At 44.9% G+C, this 16,624-nt stretch overlaps 1 protein-coding gene across 1 annotated transcript; it reads left to right on the top strand.

The window, feature by feature from the left end:
* On the top strand, positions 1,990-10,411 carry LOC8054360 (ABC transporter G family member 35). The gene is made up of 21 exons (XM_002458090.2): positions 1,990-2,369; positions 2,483-2,692; positions 2,797-2,881; positions 3,159-3,318; positions 3,433-3,509; positions 3,626-3,679; positions 3,769-3,859; positions 4,094-4,395; positions 4,486-4,767; positions 4,856-5,172; positions 5,260-5,420; positions 5,541-5,807; positions 5,886-6,136; positions 6,224-6,556; positions 6,643-6,933; positions 7,098-7,181; positions 7,281-7,414; positions 8,972-9,199; positions 9,290-9,461; positions 9,557-9,811; positions 9,916-10,411. The coding sequence occupies exons 1-21, from the start codon at positions 1,990-1,992 to the stop codon at positions 10,171-10,173; spliced, it is 4,392 nt and encodes a 1,463-aa protein (XP_002458135.1). The 3' UTR covers positions 10,174-10,411.

Below are 16,624 nucleotides of genomic sequence, written 5' to 3'. Positions count from 1 at the left end.
CGGGCACTGGATTTGTAGGATAAAAGCCAAGGGCCCAATAAGGATACCAGATGCGGCCCATCAAGCTGGAGTAGAAGGTCTTCCATGTTTCCCTTTCGTTTCTTTCCATTTCGTCATTTTTTAAAACTGTGATAACTAATTTATTTATTTTTTGACTAGGTTTACCATGTTTTATGAAAATATTCAAACTATTATATTAAAATATATTTAAATATAATTCAATGCATGTTGTAAGTACTCTACTGAAACGCCTTCTTCATGTCCCCTCAATATTTTTTGAAACTTATTTCACCAATTTGAATTCTTATGTCAACATCTAATGTGTGAATTGTTGGTAAAATCATAGTGCAAAAATGTTGGTCTGTAAAGTATCCAGAAACAATTAAACAAGGAAACTGCTAAGGCCCGCGTGCGTCGACATAGAAACTTTGGCCAGCACGCCTCCTTTATCTTCCTCTCCTACCCCTATCTCCTCCTCGCTGCCACCCTCCCTACCACCCCGCTAGCGGCTTCCTCGTCATCGGCCATGTCGCCACCTCCTACCCCCTGCTCCTCTACCCCACCCTTCCACTTGTTCTTGCCCCCGCTGTTGCCCATCGCCTGCAACGACCTCCTTCTTCCTCTTCCCCCCTCCCATGCATTGTCATGGGCGCTCCTAGTCTAACCACCTCCTATATGTTGTTGGAATCATAATGTCGTCTTCTTTCCATCCCACCGTCTGCCCAAATACCTTCCTCGAACCCCTTCTAAGTTCGCTAGAGTTGGAGAAGAAGAGAGAGTGAGAGAGAGAGAGAGGAGAAGCTTGCCGACGTTAGGGAAGATGCCACAGTTGGGGCACGGCGTGGGCATCGAATGTCGAAGATGTGTCATGCGCCCGACAAGTAGAGAGTGTTTGGTTGTCGAGAAGAGCACGAGCGGCCGTCAACAGGCTACCACAGCCGCTGGAGAGTGCCTGTGCAACAGGAAGGGGTTGCACGAATCAGATGACCGAGCGGTTTCCACCCGCATGATGGTGCATGCCACATCATAAGATCGTCATGCCCAAAAAATAGAATTCCTAATTAAATAATCATTCAAATTAGAGAAGAGAAATAAGCGGGTGAGGGATGATGAGTAGTGGCCTCTGTTATCTTATTATTACTCCGTTTTATTTAATGATGCTGCATAATCCATTTCGTCGTGTTAGAGGCATTGGAATAGTTTGAGGGGAATATATGTGGGCTTTGGTTCAATGTTTTTTTTATTATGATTATAGGCTGCCTATAGCGTGTGGTTGAATGATACCAGAATTCAGCGGTTTTCGCTAACCGGAAATCCCGAACCAGTGGCCATTCAATTGAATTGAGTGATAGCCGAGGGTTGACGGAATCGAATGCGGCCCACTGAACTGTGCCAACGGTAGCCAAACCTCGCACAGCGACAGCACAGAGAGGCAGAGCTGCTTGCTATTCTCTATAGCTTTCCGTGGCCCGAAACTGCAGGCCCAGCTGCCATGCGCAGACTCTAGGGTAGGAATACGGCATTTGCACTGCTGAGTAGTACAGTCGTACAGGTGTTCTGCTGGAAGCGGCAGCGCGAGTCGCAGTGTCGCACACAAGCGGCGCACAGTAGGAAACGGGTTGCGATTTTGACGAAGCGTGCGGCGTGCCCGAAATCAACCAGGTCCACCCGGCCCACGGCTTGTGAACGTCGCGCGTACCCCTGGCCCTGGCACGGGCAGCGCAACGCAGCGCGGAGCGCGCGCCATGCCGCTGGCCTCCCTGGCTCCCTTCCCTTCCCTTCCCGTTACCGCTGCCTACAAAAACCCGCCCCGTCCTCTGCTCTCCCCAACTGCCTCGGCGTCGTCGCAGTCCCATTCCGCGCACACATCAGCCGGAAAACTTCGCGAAATCCAGGCCACACCAGCCACACGGGGGGTTCCGTCTCGGCTGCGCGGGCTGCGTCGCGGAGTTGCGGGGGCGGGGGGCGGTGGGTAGCGCCGCGGCGGGTATGGACGCGGCGGCGGAGCTCCAGAAGGTGGCGAGCATGCGCCGCGACAGCGGCGGCTCCAGGTCGGGCTCCTCCGCGTGGTGGCGCGCGCCCGACGCGTTCTCGCGCTCCTCCTCGCGGATGGAGGAGGACGACGAGGAGGCGCTGCGGTGGGCCGCGCTCGAGAGGCTGCCCACCTGCGACCGCGTCCGCCGCGCCATCCTCCCGCTCGGCGGCAACGGAGACGGCCACGGCCACGGCGGCGGGGATGCCGCCACGCAGGTGGTGGACGTGCTCGGCCTCGGCCCGCGGGAGAGGCGCGCCCTCCTGGAGCGCCTCGTGCGCGTCGCCGACGAGGACAACGAGCGCTTCCTGCTCAAGCTCAAGGAACGCGTCGAACGGTGCGTGCTACTGGAGTGGACTGGACAGTGGACACTGGACTGGACACACATAGCTGACAGCTCAGATAGGATGTGTTTTAAGATGTGACGATTTGCCCTCCTTGTTCGTGCAGGGTGGGGATCGACATGCCCACGATCGAGGTGCGGTTCAAGCACCTAAGGGCGGAGGCGGACGTGCGCGTCGGCACCAGCGGGCTCCCCACCGTCCTCAACTCCATCACCAACAAGCTCGAGGAGGTCGCCAACGCGCTGCACGTGCGCCGCAGCCGCAAGCAGGCGATGCCTATCCTGCACGACGTCAGCGGCATCGTCAAGCCCCGCAGGTAATCTCAACTTTTGGATCTCAAAAAAGTTATCTTGGTTGCTGTTGGGTGTTATTCTCGGTGGTGGTATGATATCTTGCCTGACGCGCTCGTTGCGTTTGCAGAATGACTCTGCTGTTAGGTCCGCCCGGGTCAGGGAAAACCACCTTGCTGCTCGCCTTGGCCGGGAGGCTCGACAAAGACCTCAAGGTTTGTAAAACTAAATTCACTCTAGTTTTAGTGTTTTACTCAGTATACATAATCAATCACGTTAAGTTTGCCATAATTAAAGGTTCCTGCAGACTTTTTTCATATTAATTAGCACACACACGTCAACTTAGCACAAAATAATCAGTCAACAACTAGGACAGCTTTTGGAGGGGCAACGCCTAAAGTATTGCACCATTCTTCATGTATAAATACAACGGTTCACAGTCACCTTCGGTACATACGACATTGGGTAATAATTGGGTCAAATGATGGGCAGGTTTCAGGCAAAGTGACCTACAATGGGCATGAAATGGATGAGTTTGTGCCGGAGAGGACAGCCGCATATATCAGCCAGCACGACCTTCATATCGGAGAGATGACTGTTAGAGAGACGCTAGAATTCTCTGCACGTTGTCAAGGTGTTGGCACTCGCTTTGGTATGACTCTGAACAATTACTCACAAGGGTTTGCGTTCATTTCTGCTGCTTGCAGATTCTGCAGGATTGGCCTATGTAATTGATGTATTTATCAAGTTCTTGTTATGTTGGCAGATATGTTGACTGAGCTTTCAAGGCGGGAGAAGGTGGGAAATATCAAGCCTGATGCTGATATCGATGCATTCATGAAGGCATGGCTTTACAATCTTAGATAAATCAAGAATATCTTATGACTTTGGCTCTATTTTTTATGATAACTTACACAGTAGCTAAGGACATAGCTTACTTTTCTGCTAATCTTTTTCAGGCTTGTGCAATGCGAGGACAGGAAGCTAATGTGATCTCTGACTATATATTGAAGGTATTTGACTTACAACCATGGGTGGTTTCAGATTGAGCTACCAAAGTTTTCTTGTTCATTATTCAACATTTATACATTTGTTATTGCAGATATTAGGATTAGAAATATGTGCTGACACGATGGTGGGAGATGACATGTTGAGGGGCATCTCTGGTGGACAACGGAAGCGTGTCACAACAGGTAGAGACATACCTAATTTTAGTATGGGTAACCTTTACCATGGTCACTTCTAGCTTATGTGGCGTATCGGCTCTAAGTTTTCAATTTACTTGCTCATCTTCTACTGACCAACAGTGTGTTGAACTTTCTCTTACATATATACTTGACTCTCTGTCAAAATATATTAATTTCAATTCAGAACATGTCACTGTCAGTGAAAAATGTTGTGACTGGCGCTACAATCCTGTACTGTAGGAGAGATGCTTGTTGGTCCGGCCAATGCACTATTCATGGATGAAATTTCGACTGGGCTTGACAGCTCCACTACGTTCCAGATTATAAAGTCGCTTAGACAGGCAATCCACATCCTCGGTGGCACAGCTCTCATCTCCTTGTTACAGCCTGCACCCGAGACATATGATCTTTTTGATGACATCATACTCCTCTCGGACGGGCAGATTGTGTATCAGGGGCCCCGAGAAAGCGTGCTTGAATTCTTCTTGTCTCTTGGGTTCAAGTGTCCTGAGAGGAAGGGTGTGGCTGACTTTTTGCAAGAAGTAAGTAAACAAACACATTTTTTGTTCTGAAATATAGTGTCAATCATATCCTTTGATTCTTGTAACAATCTTCATGGGCTCGTTGAGCAGGTGACTTCTAGGAAAGATCAAAAGCAATACTGGGTGTGGCATGACAAGCCATACCGATATGTTTCGGTTAAGGAATTTGCAACTGCATTCCAGTGTTTCCATGTTGGGAGAGCCATTGCAAATGAGCTAGCCATTCCTTTCGACAAAAGCAAAAACCATCCTGCTGCTCTGACCACCTCAAAGTATGGTGTCAGTGCCTGGGAGCTGTTTAAAGCAAACATCGATCGAGAAATGTTGCTTATGAAGAGGAATTCCTTTGTCTACATCTTCAGAACTTTGCAGGTCATTAGAAACTCTATTCCAAAATAGTAACATGGTGTGCACCATAATTAATTACAATGCCTAACTTCTTGGTGTGTTGATATGTCAGTTGATGACGGTGTCCATAATTGCAATGACTCTCTTCTTTCGTACCAAGATGCACCGTGACTCGGTGACTGATGGTGGTATCTACTTGGGAGCACTCTTCTTTGCAGTGATCATGATCATGTTCAATGGATTGTCTGAGCTTGCACTCACCATCATTAAGCTACCAGTGTTCTTCAAGCAGAGAGATCTCCTCTTCTTTCCGGCATGGGCCTACACAATACCCACATGGATCCTCAAGATCCCAATATCTTTTGTTGAGGTTGGTGGGTTTGTTTTCATGGCATACTATGTCATCGGGATTGACCCAAATGTAGGCAGGTGAGACTGATCAATGAGAGATTAAGGCTAGCTTGTTAACCAAATATTCATCATAGAGCTTTACTTACCGTCCTTATGGAATGCTAGGTTCTTCAAACAATATCTCCTTTTGTTAGCACTCAATCAGATGGCAGCATCACTATTCCGATTTGTTGGTGGGGCAGCAAGGAACATGATTGTTGCAAATGTCTTTGGATCATTCATGCTACTAATATTTATGGTGTTGGGTGGATTTATCCTAGTAAGAGGTACAACCTCACCATTTTTTTAAAAAAACGAAGAGAATAATATCACTGTTTTTTCATACTTTTATTATTTATTGCTCCTCTTTTCAAAAGGTGACTGCTTCTTTCTTTGTGAATTGGCAGATAAAGTGAAGAAGTGGTGGATATGGGGCTACTGGATCTCCCCATTGATGTATGCGCAGAATGCTATCTCCGTAAATGAGATGCTAGGGCACAGCTGGGACAAAATTTTGAATAGCTCCGTGTCTTATGAGACCCTAGGTGTGCAATCCCTTAAGTCCCGTGGAGTCTTCCCAGAAGCAAAGTGGTATTGGATCGGCTTAGGCGCATTGCTTGGATTTGTCATGCTCTTCAATTGTCTCTTTACGCTTGCCCTAGCGTACCTGAAGCGTGAGTTCCCCTAGGACTAGTTTGCTCTTGGTTCTTGCATTTGAAAATACCTTAAATTGGTTTATTTTGAGTTTACAGCATATGGCAAGTCCCATCCATCGATATCTGAAGAAGAACTGAATGAGAAGTATGCAAACCTCAATGGTAATGTTGTGGCTGAAGATAACTTGCCACCAGGAAGTAGCTATCTAGCAGCAGTCGACATCACTAGATCCGATTCAGCAACTATTGAAAATCATTCTGGTACTATGCAAAGGGGTATGGTTCTTCCATTTGCCCCACTTTCACTGACTTTTAGTAACATCAAGTACTTTGTTGACATGCCCCAGGTAATTATTGAAATTATTTCTGTATAGCATCAATAGTGATCAATTAACAATCAGACAAAGTAATCTTTTGATCAAACCCAAATTCAGGAGATGAAAACACATGATGTAGTCGGGGACCGGTTAGAGCTCCTCAAATGTGTTAGTGGATCTTTTAGACCAGGAGTGCTGACCGCACTGATGGGCGTTAGTGGTGCTGGCAAGACAACTCTAATGGATGTGTTGGCTGGGAGAAAGACCAGTGGTTACATTGAAGGAAATATTAGCATTTCAGGATACCCAAAGAAACAAGAGACCTTTGCACGTGTATCAGGATATTGTGAGCAAAATGATATCCACTCGCCACAGGTGACAGTCTATGAGTCACTTGTTTTCTCAGCGTGGCTCCGCCTTCCTAGTGATGTAGATTTAAACACCAGAAAGGTCAGCCAAACAGAATAGATGATTAACTTGCAATCTCTATCTATACTTGATATATTAGACATCATTGCTTACCTTTATGCACGCAGATGTTCATTGAGGAGGTCATGGAGCTTGTGGAGCTCAAGCCATTGAGAAATGCTTTGGTTGGTCTTCCTGGTGTGAATGGTCTGTCAACTGAGCAGAGGAAAAGATTGACCATTGCTGTGGAGCTGGTTGCAAATCCCTCAATCATTTTCATGGATGAGCCAACCTCTGGTCTTGATGCCCGAGCAGCTGCAATTGTTATGAGAACAGTGAGGAATACTGTTGATACAGGTAGAACTGTAGTCTGCACGATTCATCAGCCTAGCATTGACATATTTGAAGCCTTCGATGAGGTGAATTTATGGTGGATCTTTGTACTTTCCTATGATTTCTTCTTACCATTACTTTTCATCTGGGTAACTAGGCTGATTTTGAAATCTAATTGATAGTGGTTGGTCTTATAAATATGATATGAAACAACGTTGGAAAGCCTAAGGTGTTTGATGAATTGTTGCAGCTTTTTCTTATGAAGCGAGGAGGAGAGGAGATCTATGTTGGTCCACTAGGCCATCATTCTTCCGAGCTGATTAAGTATTTTGAGGTGTCATGATATTAGTATTGCAATAACTTTTTTTAAATAAAATTGGTTGACTTTATTGTTTCAGTTTGGTGATTACATTGTATTGCTCATATTGTATAGGGAATTCACGGAGTCAAGAAAATTAAAGATGGCTACAATCCAGCAACATGGATGTTAGAAGTAACAACAATCTCACAAGAAGAGATACTAGGTGTTGATTTTAGTGACCTGTACAAGAAATCTGAATTATATCAGTGAGTAACTTGCAACCCTCTTATTCACTTCATCCCCGTTTTCCTATTGCCCTATGTGGTCTTTGGTTTAAACTACATCACTAGAAGCCTGCTTCCCTGATGAGCAAAATCTATGTCGGATGTCTTTATTAACCCTTAAAATATTGGGTCTAATCTACCCTAGAATTGCGGTGTCATTTAAATACTCTCTGAACTTACAAATTCTTTGTTTTTTTTTTATAATTACACGGCACAACGCAGACGTCCACAACACGCATGCACACTCACCCCTATGAACACACGTACTTAAACCCTACCCCTATGAGCACCTTTGAAGGACTGCGCTGGCAGATCTTGAAATTCACGAAGTCATCACAGGTGTCTCGCTATCGACCGGGACATCGCCTACCACTAAAAACATAGCGTTGTTAAATCCTGAAATAAATATAAAAAATGAGAGCACTCATGTCAAGTCGAGGACTTGAATCCGGATGGGCAAGTTCCACCACACAAAACCTATCCAGCTGATTTATGACCAGTTCACAAATTTTTTGTAGTTAGTACTGAAACTTTAACCTCTAGTTTGTTCCCTCGAAGACAATTGCAGCTTGTAACAAATATCTGTGCTATAGCATGTGATCTAATACAGATGGCAAAAGCATTTGAACCTGGACCAGTGATGGGGATTTCATGATTCTCGGACTTCACTGGTCTAACTAGTGTACTCAGGACTAGGGGGAGAGCATTTTAATCTAATTGGATTTTGTAAAGTTTAAAATGTTATAGGTTGGAGCTAGAGGTCAGATTTCTTATATTGCATTCTGAATTTAGTTTTGAATAAATTGAAAAAACATCAAAAGTTCAAACATACTTACGTCATTTTGCTTTTAGTTTGAAATATAATTTCCTTGTACATATACAACCCTTTTTTAGAGAACCTAGTACAAACAGAGACAATCATATACATATATGCACATTCATTCTTATAAGCGCATGTACACATGTTCAATAGAGTACCATTTTGATGACTACTCCCTTCGTACCTTTTTAACTGTCGTTCTCACTTTTCATGAAGTCAAACATCCTCAACTTTAACCAAATATGTATAAGAAAGTATTAACATTTATGGTATATAATTAGTATCGTTAGATAGATCCTTAAATCTATTTTCATAATTTACTTATTTGAAGATACAAATGTTACTAATATTTTCTACAAACCTAGTCAAATATAAGAAAGTTTTGGCCGACATGAATACCATGGTGACAGTTAAAAAGAAACAGAGGGAGTAGGCTTGTATGTTTTGAACTTGTTTTGCACTTATTCTTTTTTTTTTGAGAAACTGTTACACGTCTTATAAAAGTGTGAAATTGTTAGTGTTATTATTGGCGAGGAAAATATTTGAGTCATTTTTGCATCTTGGAGATTTCTTTTCAACTTTGCTATCACTCTGAACACTTTTTTAATAGAATGGTATGCATGATAAGTTCATAACCAGTGTCTACTTTCCTGAAATTTTCTTCTTGCCACATCATTGCTACATCATGATAACCGTGATTATAATATTATATTCTTCAGGAGGAACAAGGCCTTGATACAAGAGTTAAGCGAACCATCAGTAGGCTCAACTGACCTTCATTTCCGTAACCAGTACTCTCAGTCTTTCTTCATGCAATGCCTTGCTTGCTTGTGGAAGCAGAACTTGTCATATTGGAGGAACCCTGCTTATAATGCTGTTAGGCTATTTTTCACAACTATCATAGCACTTATCTTTGGCACCATCTTCTGGGACCTTGGTGGTAAAATGTAAGTATCTACCACATTGCACCTATCTAGTGTGTGAACATCTCAAAGAAAAAGTAAAGAATCTCATCCTTTTGATTCTTTACCTACCAGGGGTCAATCACAAGATTTATTCAACGCCATGGGGTCCATGTATGCTGCAGTGATGTTCATTGGTGTCTTGAATGCTACATCTGTCCAGCCAGTAGTCTCAGTGGAGCGAACTGTGTTTTACCGTGAAAGAGCTGCTGGCATGTACTCAGCTCTGCCATATGCATTTGGACAGGTGAGCGGCTCTCATAAACTCGTGATATATAGTATCTTCTACCGATGAGAGACCACTAATGACTTCACTAAAACTTATGTTGCATATATATATAGGTTACCATTGAACTCCCATACACTCTGACTCAGGCCACCGTATACGGGATCATAGTGTACTCGATGATTGGGTTTGAATGGACAGTTGCCAAATTCTTCTGGTACCTCTTCTTCATGTACTTCACCTTTCTCTATTTCACATTCTATGGCATGATGGCTGTGGGCTTGACGCCGAGCTACCATGTCGCGTCTATCGTCTCCTCGGCATTCTATGGCATTTGGAACCTCTTCTCTGGATTCATTATCCCTCGGCCGGTAAGTCCCGCTATTGCTCCATCCCCATCAATTGCCCACGTCTACAAATTTAATTTTGTAGCTAGTGGAACTCATTTCCCTTTTTGGCATGACAACATGCTCAGAAAGTCCCAATATGGTGGAAGTGGTACTGTTGGGCGTGCCCTGTGGCGTGGACGTTGTATGGGCTTGTTGTGTCTCAATTCGGGGACATCACGATGCCCATGGACAATGGTGTCCCCGTGAATGTGTTCGTGGAGAACTACTTCGGCTTCAAGCACAGCTGGTTGGGCGTGGTGGCCGCGGTGGTCATGGCGTTCACCATCTTCTTTGCTTCCTTGTTTGGCTTTGCCATCATGAAGCTCAACTTCCAGAGGAGGTAGCAATGTATAGCAACTACACGAAATTAACATGCCCTGCTGGTAGATAGAAGTTTGACAACATCATTGTTTCTGTCCTATTCAGTACAACATACGAAATGTTTGACCTTGTTAGTGTCCCTGCAATGTAAAGCTAAAGTGTTGTGATTTCATTTTATTTTGATTTTATTGTATTATGTCTATGTAAGGGTCGTGTAATTTTGTAATGGATGTTGTACATATAATTTTGCTATCTTATGCAGGGAGGCTTACGTTAAAGCTTGCTTAGCAAGCATTCCTATTTATTTGCTCTCTGTGGGTGGGCTATTGACATGATCAATTCTCAAACGGGCCACTTCTTAAGGAATGACAGTGTAGATCATCATAAGTATCATCTAGCTAGCTTGCAACTGGTCTTCCAGGAAAAAAGAAGTTGGTGGTCTAGGAATCCCTAATATGAGAAGTCTGAATTTGGCACTGTTAGGTGCATGGATCTTCAGATATCATCTGAACTCTAATGCTATTTGGAAAAAAACATTGTAGATTTCAAGTATAAAACTGATGATCCTAATGTCCTGTGCTGTCCAACGGTTGGAGCATCTCTTTTTTTTGGAAAGGAGTGCTTTGGACAGTACAAGCAGCCCGTATGGGTGTTAGGTGGGTGCTTTGAGTGTTGTGTGGCTAGATATGTCTGGCAGGTTGTTTGTGTATTGCTGAGGCAAAATATGGGGGACAATTTTGAATCGATTGGTCGGTTTGGGGTGGCAAAACGCCACAAACTTATGAACGTTATATCTTCATCAGTTCTTTGGTCATTCTGGAAACGAAGGAATGAAATGTGTTTTCAGGTTGTTACATGGACAAGTATGAGAAGAGTGCTGATGAGGATTGCCAGGTTGGTGAGAAGATGGTTGCCGCTGCTCAACCCGAACGCTGGACTGCATGTGGAGGAGTTCCCACAACAGCTGGAGGCCAGGGCAAGCTTGACACCTCAACTGCAGTGGATGCCGGACGTGACCAGTATATCATCATGGTTGGAACTATGAGGTGTTTAGCCTTCGGTCCTAAATGTTCGAGCCGAGCGCAGTTGTGAGCTTGGAACGTGGACGCTGGCGGTGGCGCGGCGACCGTGGCGAGAGCACGAGTAGATGAAAACACACACAACAAACACATGCGAGAAAAGTGGATCTTTGGCGCTGCAAAACGTAGTTTCATTGATGTATTTATACATAGACTCCCCACGCCATGCCGCACAAAGTGCGCTACTCCGTTTGGCTGCGGTGCCCACTATGTGCGCGTGCACACCATGACATGGTGTGACCGAATGAGCCGAGCTATGTCGTGATCAAGTATGACGTCGATCACGCCATGCCCCTAGCCTGACTAATGCAAGACTTAAACTGTAACAAAAATTATATAAGTGTGGGCAACAATTTAGCTAACACTAAACTCCTAATTACTTTGCGTTGGCCTGATGAGCTGTGTAATGACAGTAGTCAGGAGGATATGTCCGAGCTGAGGGCTTAAGACTATGTTCTTGGTGGGCGTGCCTATATGCCTAAACTTTAAACATTTTTTGGCTTTTGGTAACAAAAAAAGGTGGGGAGGATCCTTCTTTCTAAAAAAAATGTTGTACAAATAATATGAATAGTCCAATCTTCTCATAATGAATCTTGGGTTTAAGCAGTAGCGGACCCAGCGCTCGGCAAAGCTCTATTTGAGATCACTTATTTTAAGTTTACAATAGAGCATGATGCGATGAATACCTTAAGGTTGCGCTAGCACCGGAGTCTGGGCAGGCGTCCAGGGTTGCCAGGCCCTAGGTCTGCCACTAGGTTTAAGGTTCAAGCTGTTAGGCTACGTCACCAGCGCTATTTGATCCTAAAATCAAAGTCGTCCGATCCGTCTAGCGTGGCAGCACCTCTAAGCGCTAGAGCCGTCACCATCCATTACTAGTGATCCTTTCTTCTTGAGTAATGCTCCAGTGGTCCTCCTCAAAAAGTTTGCACAAATCTTAAAACAACCAGATAATTAATTATAATTAATTTCGTCATGGGTCTAGTTTGGGCCCAGCCCTACCGATGTCCAATCCAGTCCAACCCTAGTCCAGGCCGATATTTGTGGATCTTACGATCCAGTTACCGCGAGATCCAAGCGCCTGTTTGTTCAGTCGCGTTTTCCTCCCATCATGCGATGGACGGCGCCGGCGCCTAGCAGCCAGGAAAGTCCAAGTTCCGGGAACATCGTTCCGATTCGCGGAACGGGAACATGATGGAACACCCTCTCAAAATTCAGTGGAACATAACCCAGACGAGTTAGGAACACCCACAGATATCAACCCGTCCTTGCTGCTTGCCACAAGAACTCCGCCGCAACGCAGAGAGCGAGAAACTAGGGAAGAAGCAAGCAAGCAGCAAGGACGGAGAGCGGGAAGAAGCCTGGACGGGGTCACAGGGCGGCAGCGAGTTCCTGTAAGTTTGCCTAGAGTCCTGAACACTGAACGGGCTTTAGTGATGGATGATTGCCATGCAACGCCCCAATAAATAAAACAAAAAAGAAATAATTAGCAAAAAAGTAGATGTTGCAAGGATTTGAACTCCAAATGTTACACTGTCAAACGAGTCTAGACTCTATGGACCAATCAATTTGTCCCCTGCACGTTCCGATTTAAGTGGTACGCGTTCTATTACTTGAAGGGACGAGTCGAGGCTGGAGGATTGTTCCGCTATTTTGGAGTGTATCGTATCACGTACCATGTTTCCGTACCACGTTCCATACGACTTAAACTGTAACAAAAACTATATAAGTGTGGGCAACAATTTAGCTAATACTAAACTCCTAATTACTTTGGGTTGGCCTGATGAGCTGTGTAATGACGGTAGTTAGGAGGATATGTCCGAGCTGAGGGCTTAAGACTATGTTTTTGGCGGGCGTGCCTATACGCCTAAACTTTAAACTTTTTTTTGGCTTTTGGTAACAGAAAAGGTGGGGAGGATCCTTCTTTCTAAAAAAAATGTCGCACAAATAATATGAATAGTCCAATCTTCTCATAATGAATCTTGGGTTTAAGCAGTAGCGGACCCAGCGCTCGGCAAAGCTCTATTTGAGATCACTTATTTTAAGCTTGCAATAGAACATGATGTGATGAATACCTTAAGCTTGCGCTAGCACTGGAGTCTGGGCAGGCGTCCAGGGTTGCCAGGCCCTAGGTCTGCCACTGGGTTTAAGGTTCAAGCTGTTAGGCTACGTCACCAGCACTATTTGATCCTAAAATCAAAGCCGTCCGATCCGTCTAGCGTAGCAGCACCTCTAAGCGCTAGAGCCTTCACCATCCATTACTAGCGATCCTTTCTTCTTGAGTAATGCTCCAGTGGTCCTCTTCAAAATATTTGCACAAATCTTAAAGTAACCAGATAATTAATTATAATTAATTTCGTCATGGGTCTAGTTTGGGCCCAGCCCTACCGATGTCCAATCCAGTCCAACCCTAGTCCATGCCGATATTTGTGGATCTTACGATCCAGTTACCGCAAGATGCAAGCGCCTGTTTGTTCAGTCGCGTCTTCCTCCCATCATGCGAACGGAGTACGGACGGTGCCGGCGGCGGCACCTCCCCCATGCTGTAGCCTCTCCCGTCGCACTGCATCCCATACCACTTCACCGTATGGTTAGAAATCTTAGGATTTTGGAGCACCATTAACACAAGGGCAGAAGCTCTCGATGCCATATGCATTGGGAGGGTGGTAACACTTCTACATGATTCCACTTTTGATTGTGCGATCCTTCTTAAGGAGGAAGACGAAGATTGTCATACAGTTTGGATGGATCATATTGATGTTTGAAAATTACTGTTGAATCACTTTAATTTTAAACAACTTGTCCAACATAAGCAGAGACAATATCTTCTATTCATGCTTAGAACGATTCGGAGTTTTTCTTCTGTCTTATAATGTTCCTTGCACCAACTATAAAACTGAATCAACTTTAGAACTTTGTGAATGCGACAGGAACCCTGAAGCAGAATGAAGCTCAGAACCCATGCGACAAAGTTGCTAATGGCATTAGTAGTGTTAAACATCTGCATGACCTCCATCAACTCACCTTGTCGGTCCATGGAGGGAGCCTACAAATTAATTCAGTAACTCATTGCAACTTTTGAGCAGCTGAACTCTGAAACAAAAAATTGAAACAAAGCATCTGACGATGTAGCCTATTTTGTGGAGGGGAGCGAAGCAACTAGAGATGCTGCAGGGGGCTACCCCATGGGCGATGACGGTCTGTTGACTGTCAGCGCAAGGAAGGTGATTATAATAGATGCCGTGGCAGGGCTGAGGCGTGGCAGAGGACGCTCTGCCGCTGGGTGCCGACGGCGGCACCTTCAATCCACAGGATGCAGTCCGTACGCACAAAGCACGCCGGCGAACGGAAAAACGCAATGGACCATCTGGGTTTTGAATTATCAAATCAAGGTGGGCTGGGGCTGTACTTGGATTGGGTATTGGTAGGGCTAGGCCCATACATTACCCATCACGAAACTAATTTAAATAATTACCAATTTGAAGATTCATGCAATCTTTTGTGAGAAGACCACCGGAGCAAAATTTTTCTTCGAAATATATTATAGAGCTTGTTTGGTATAACTCACAACAGTCTTTTTGCATGATCAGCCACACTAGGACTAAGACACGGCCTGGACTCCCACGGGGGGCAGCAGTGGGGAATCTTGGACAATGGGCGAAAGCCCAATCCAGCAATATCGCGTGAGTGAAGAAGGGCAATGCCGCTTGTAAAACTCTTTTGTCGAGTGCACGATCATGACAGGACTCGAGGAAGAAGCCCTCACTAACTCCGTGCCAGCAGCCGCGGTAAGAGGGAGGGGGGGGGGGGGGGGGCAAGTGTTCTTAAGAATGACTGGGTGAGCTGTTTTTTTTATCAAACACTTATTTCTAAAACAGTTTCATAGGCGAAATTGTTTTTCTTCTCCTCTCACAAAGACATGAGTGAGGATGAAGCTGAAAAAATAGCTTATTGCAGCTATCTCCCTCATTTCGCTTTCTCATCTATGCATGGAGTAGTTGGTGAAGCTATTTTACTAAACATTTTTTTTAAAATAGCTTAGCTTCACCTCATGAAACTATTTTCTAACAAAACAACTTTCCTGGTGAAGTTAAGGTGTGCCAAACAAGCTACAGGAGCGGCCCAGGCACAAGCATTTGCCCATTGCCGGGTCACCACCGCTGTTGCTCCAGATGATGAGCTTCGCCACTATATGGCTATTGACTAGGATAACAAGTAGACAACGGGGGTGGCAGCCACCCCGTGCGTGGGTGTTTTTTTTTGAGGGAAGCCATTTGGCGTATTTTATTAATCTCCAAACAGGGTTACATCATTAACCAAAGCTTCTAGAATAAAACTAGGGGGTTCATCGACCTAATTACATGATGATTTCGATGCCATTGCTTCCCTAGCTATTTCATGAGCTACTGAATTGGCTTCTCGATGAACATGATCAATAGAAATTGATCCAAAGTCTTGCCACCATTGGACACATTCTTCATAAATTGGGCCACTAGCGGTTGCAGACATTCCTTGCTGTTTCATAGTCTCCACCACTTCGATGCAATCTGTCTGGACCATTAACCAGTTGCATGCAATTTGGCTCGCTAATCCCAATCCTTCCCTGAGAGCCAAAGCCTCGGCCATCGGTGCATCTAGCACATGCTCAAAATATCTAGCCGCCGCAGCTATGAACTGCCCATTTGAATCCCTAATGACCGCCCCCGTACTCCCGGTGCTTCGTTCCTGATTATAGCTTGCATCCACATTTAGCATCAAATAGTTCTCCGGGGGCTTCGACCAACCCACTCTCACCTTGGAAGTCTTCCTCGCTGCACTTTGGTAGTTGCTTGCTAGCGTCGCAATTGCCACTGCCGATCTTGCCGGTTTTTGGACAGTCTCACCATGTGTCAGCTTCCTGCGCTCCCACCACATATACCATCCAGCAGTAAGTATTAGTTCAGCTAGACCAATATGATTCAAATTCTCTACCCTCTTTGAACCCTTGATAATTTCTGCCACCACTACTGAACCTGACCGATCGGCCTGCACCATCTTCTGTATCTCATTAGACAATCCAAGCAGGTCCCATATTTCCTTTGCTCTATTACAGAGGAACATTATATGTTTAATATCTTCACAACCTTCTTGACATACTCGACAACTCCCAACGTTTCCGATATGTCGATTTGCCAGAATACCATGACATGGGATAAGACCATGCACTACCCTCCAGGCAAAAATCTTAATCTTCGCAGGAACATCTAATTTCCATAGATTTACCCACACTCTCTCATCACCCACACCACTAACATGTTGATTTACTTGGTGATTTCTAAACTTGTGTAGCCACTGAAGATGATATGCTGATCCAACTGAGAAAAATCCATTAGTGTTATGATGCCAAGCCACTACATCC

This window comes from Sorghum bicolor, chromosome 3 (genome assembly GCF_000003195.3).
Source record: "Sorghum bicolor cultivar BTx623 chromosome 3, Sorghum_bicolor_NCBIv3, whole genome shotgun sequence".
In the NCBI taxonomy this organism is placed as follows: domain Eukaryota; kingdom Viridiplantae; phylum Streptophyta; class Magnoliopsida; order Poales; family Poaceae; genus Sorghum; species Sorghum bicolor.
This window is presented reverse-complemented; position numbering and strand designations above follow the sequence as displayed.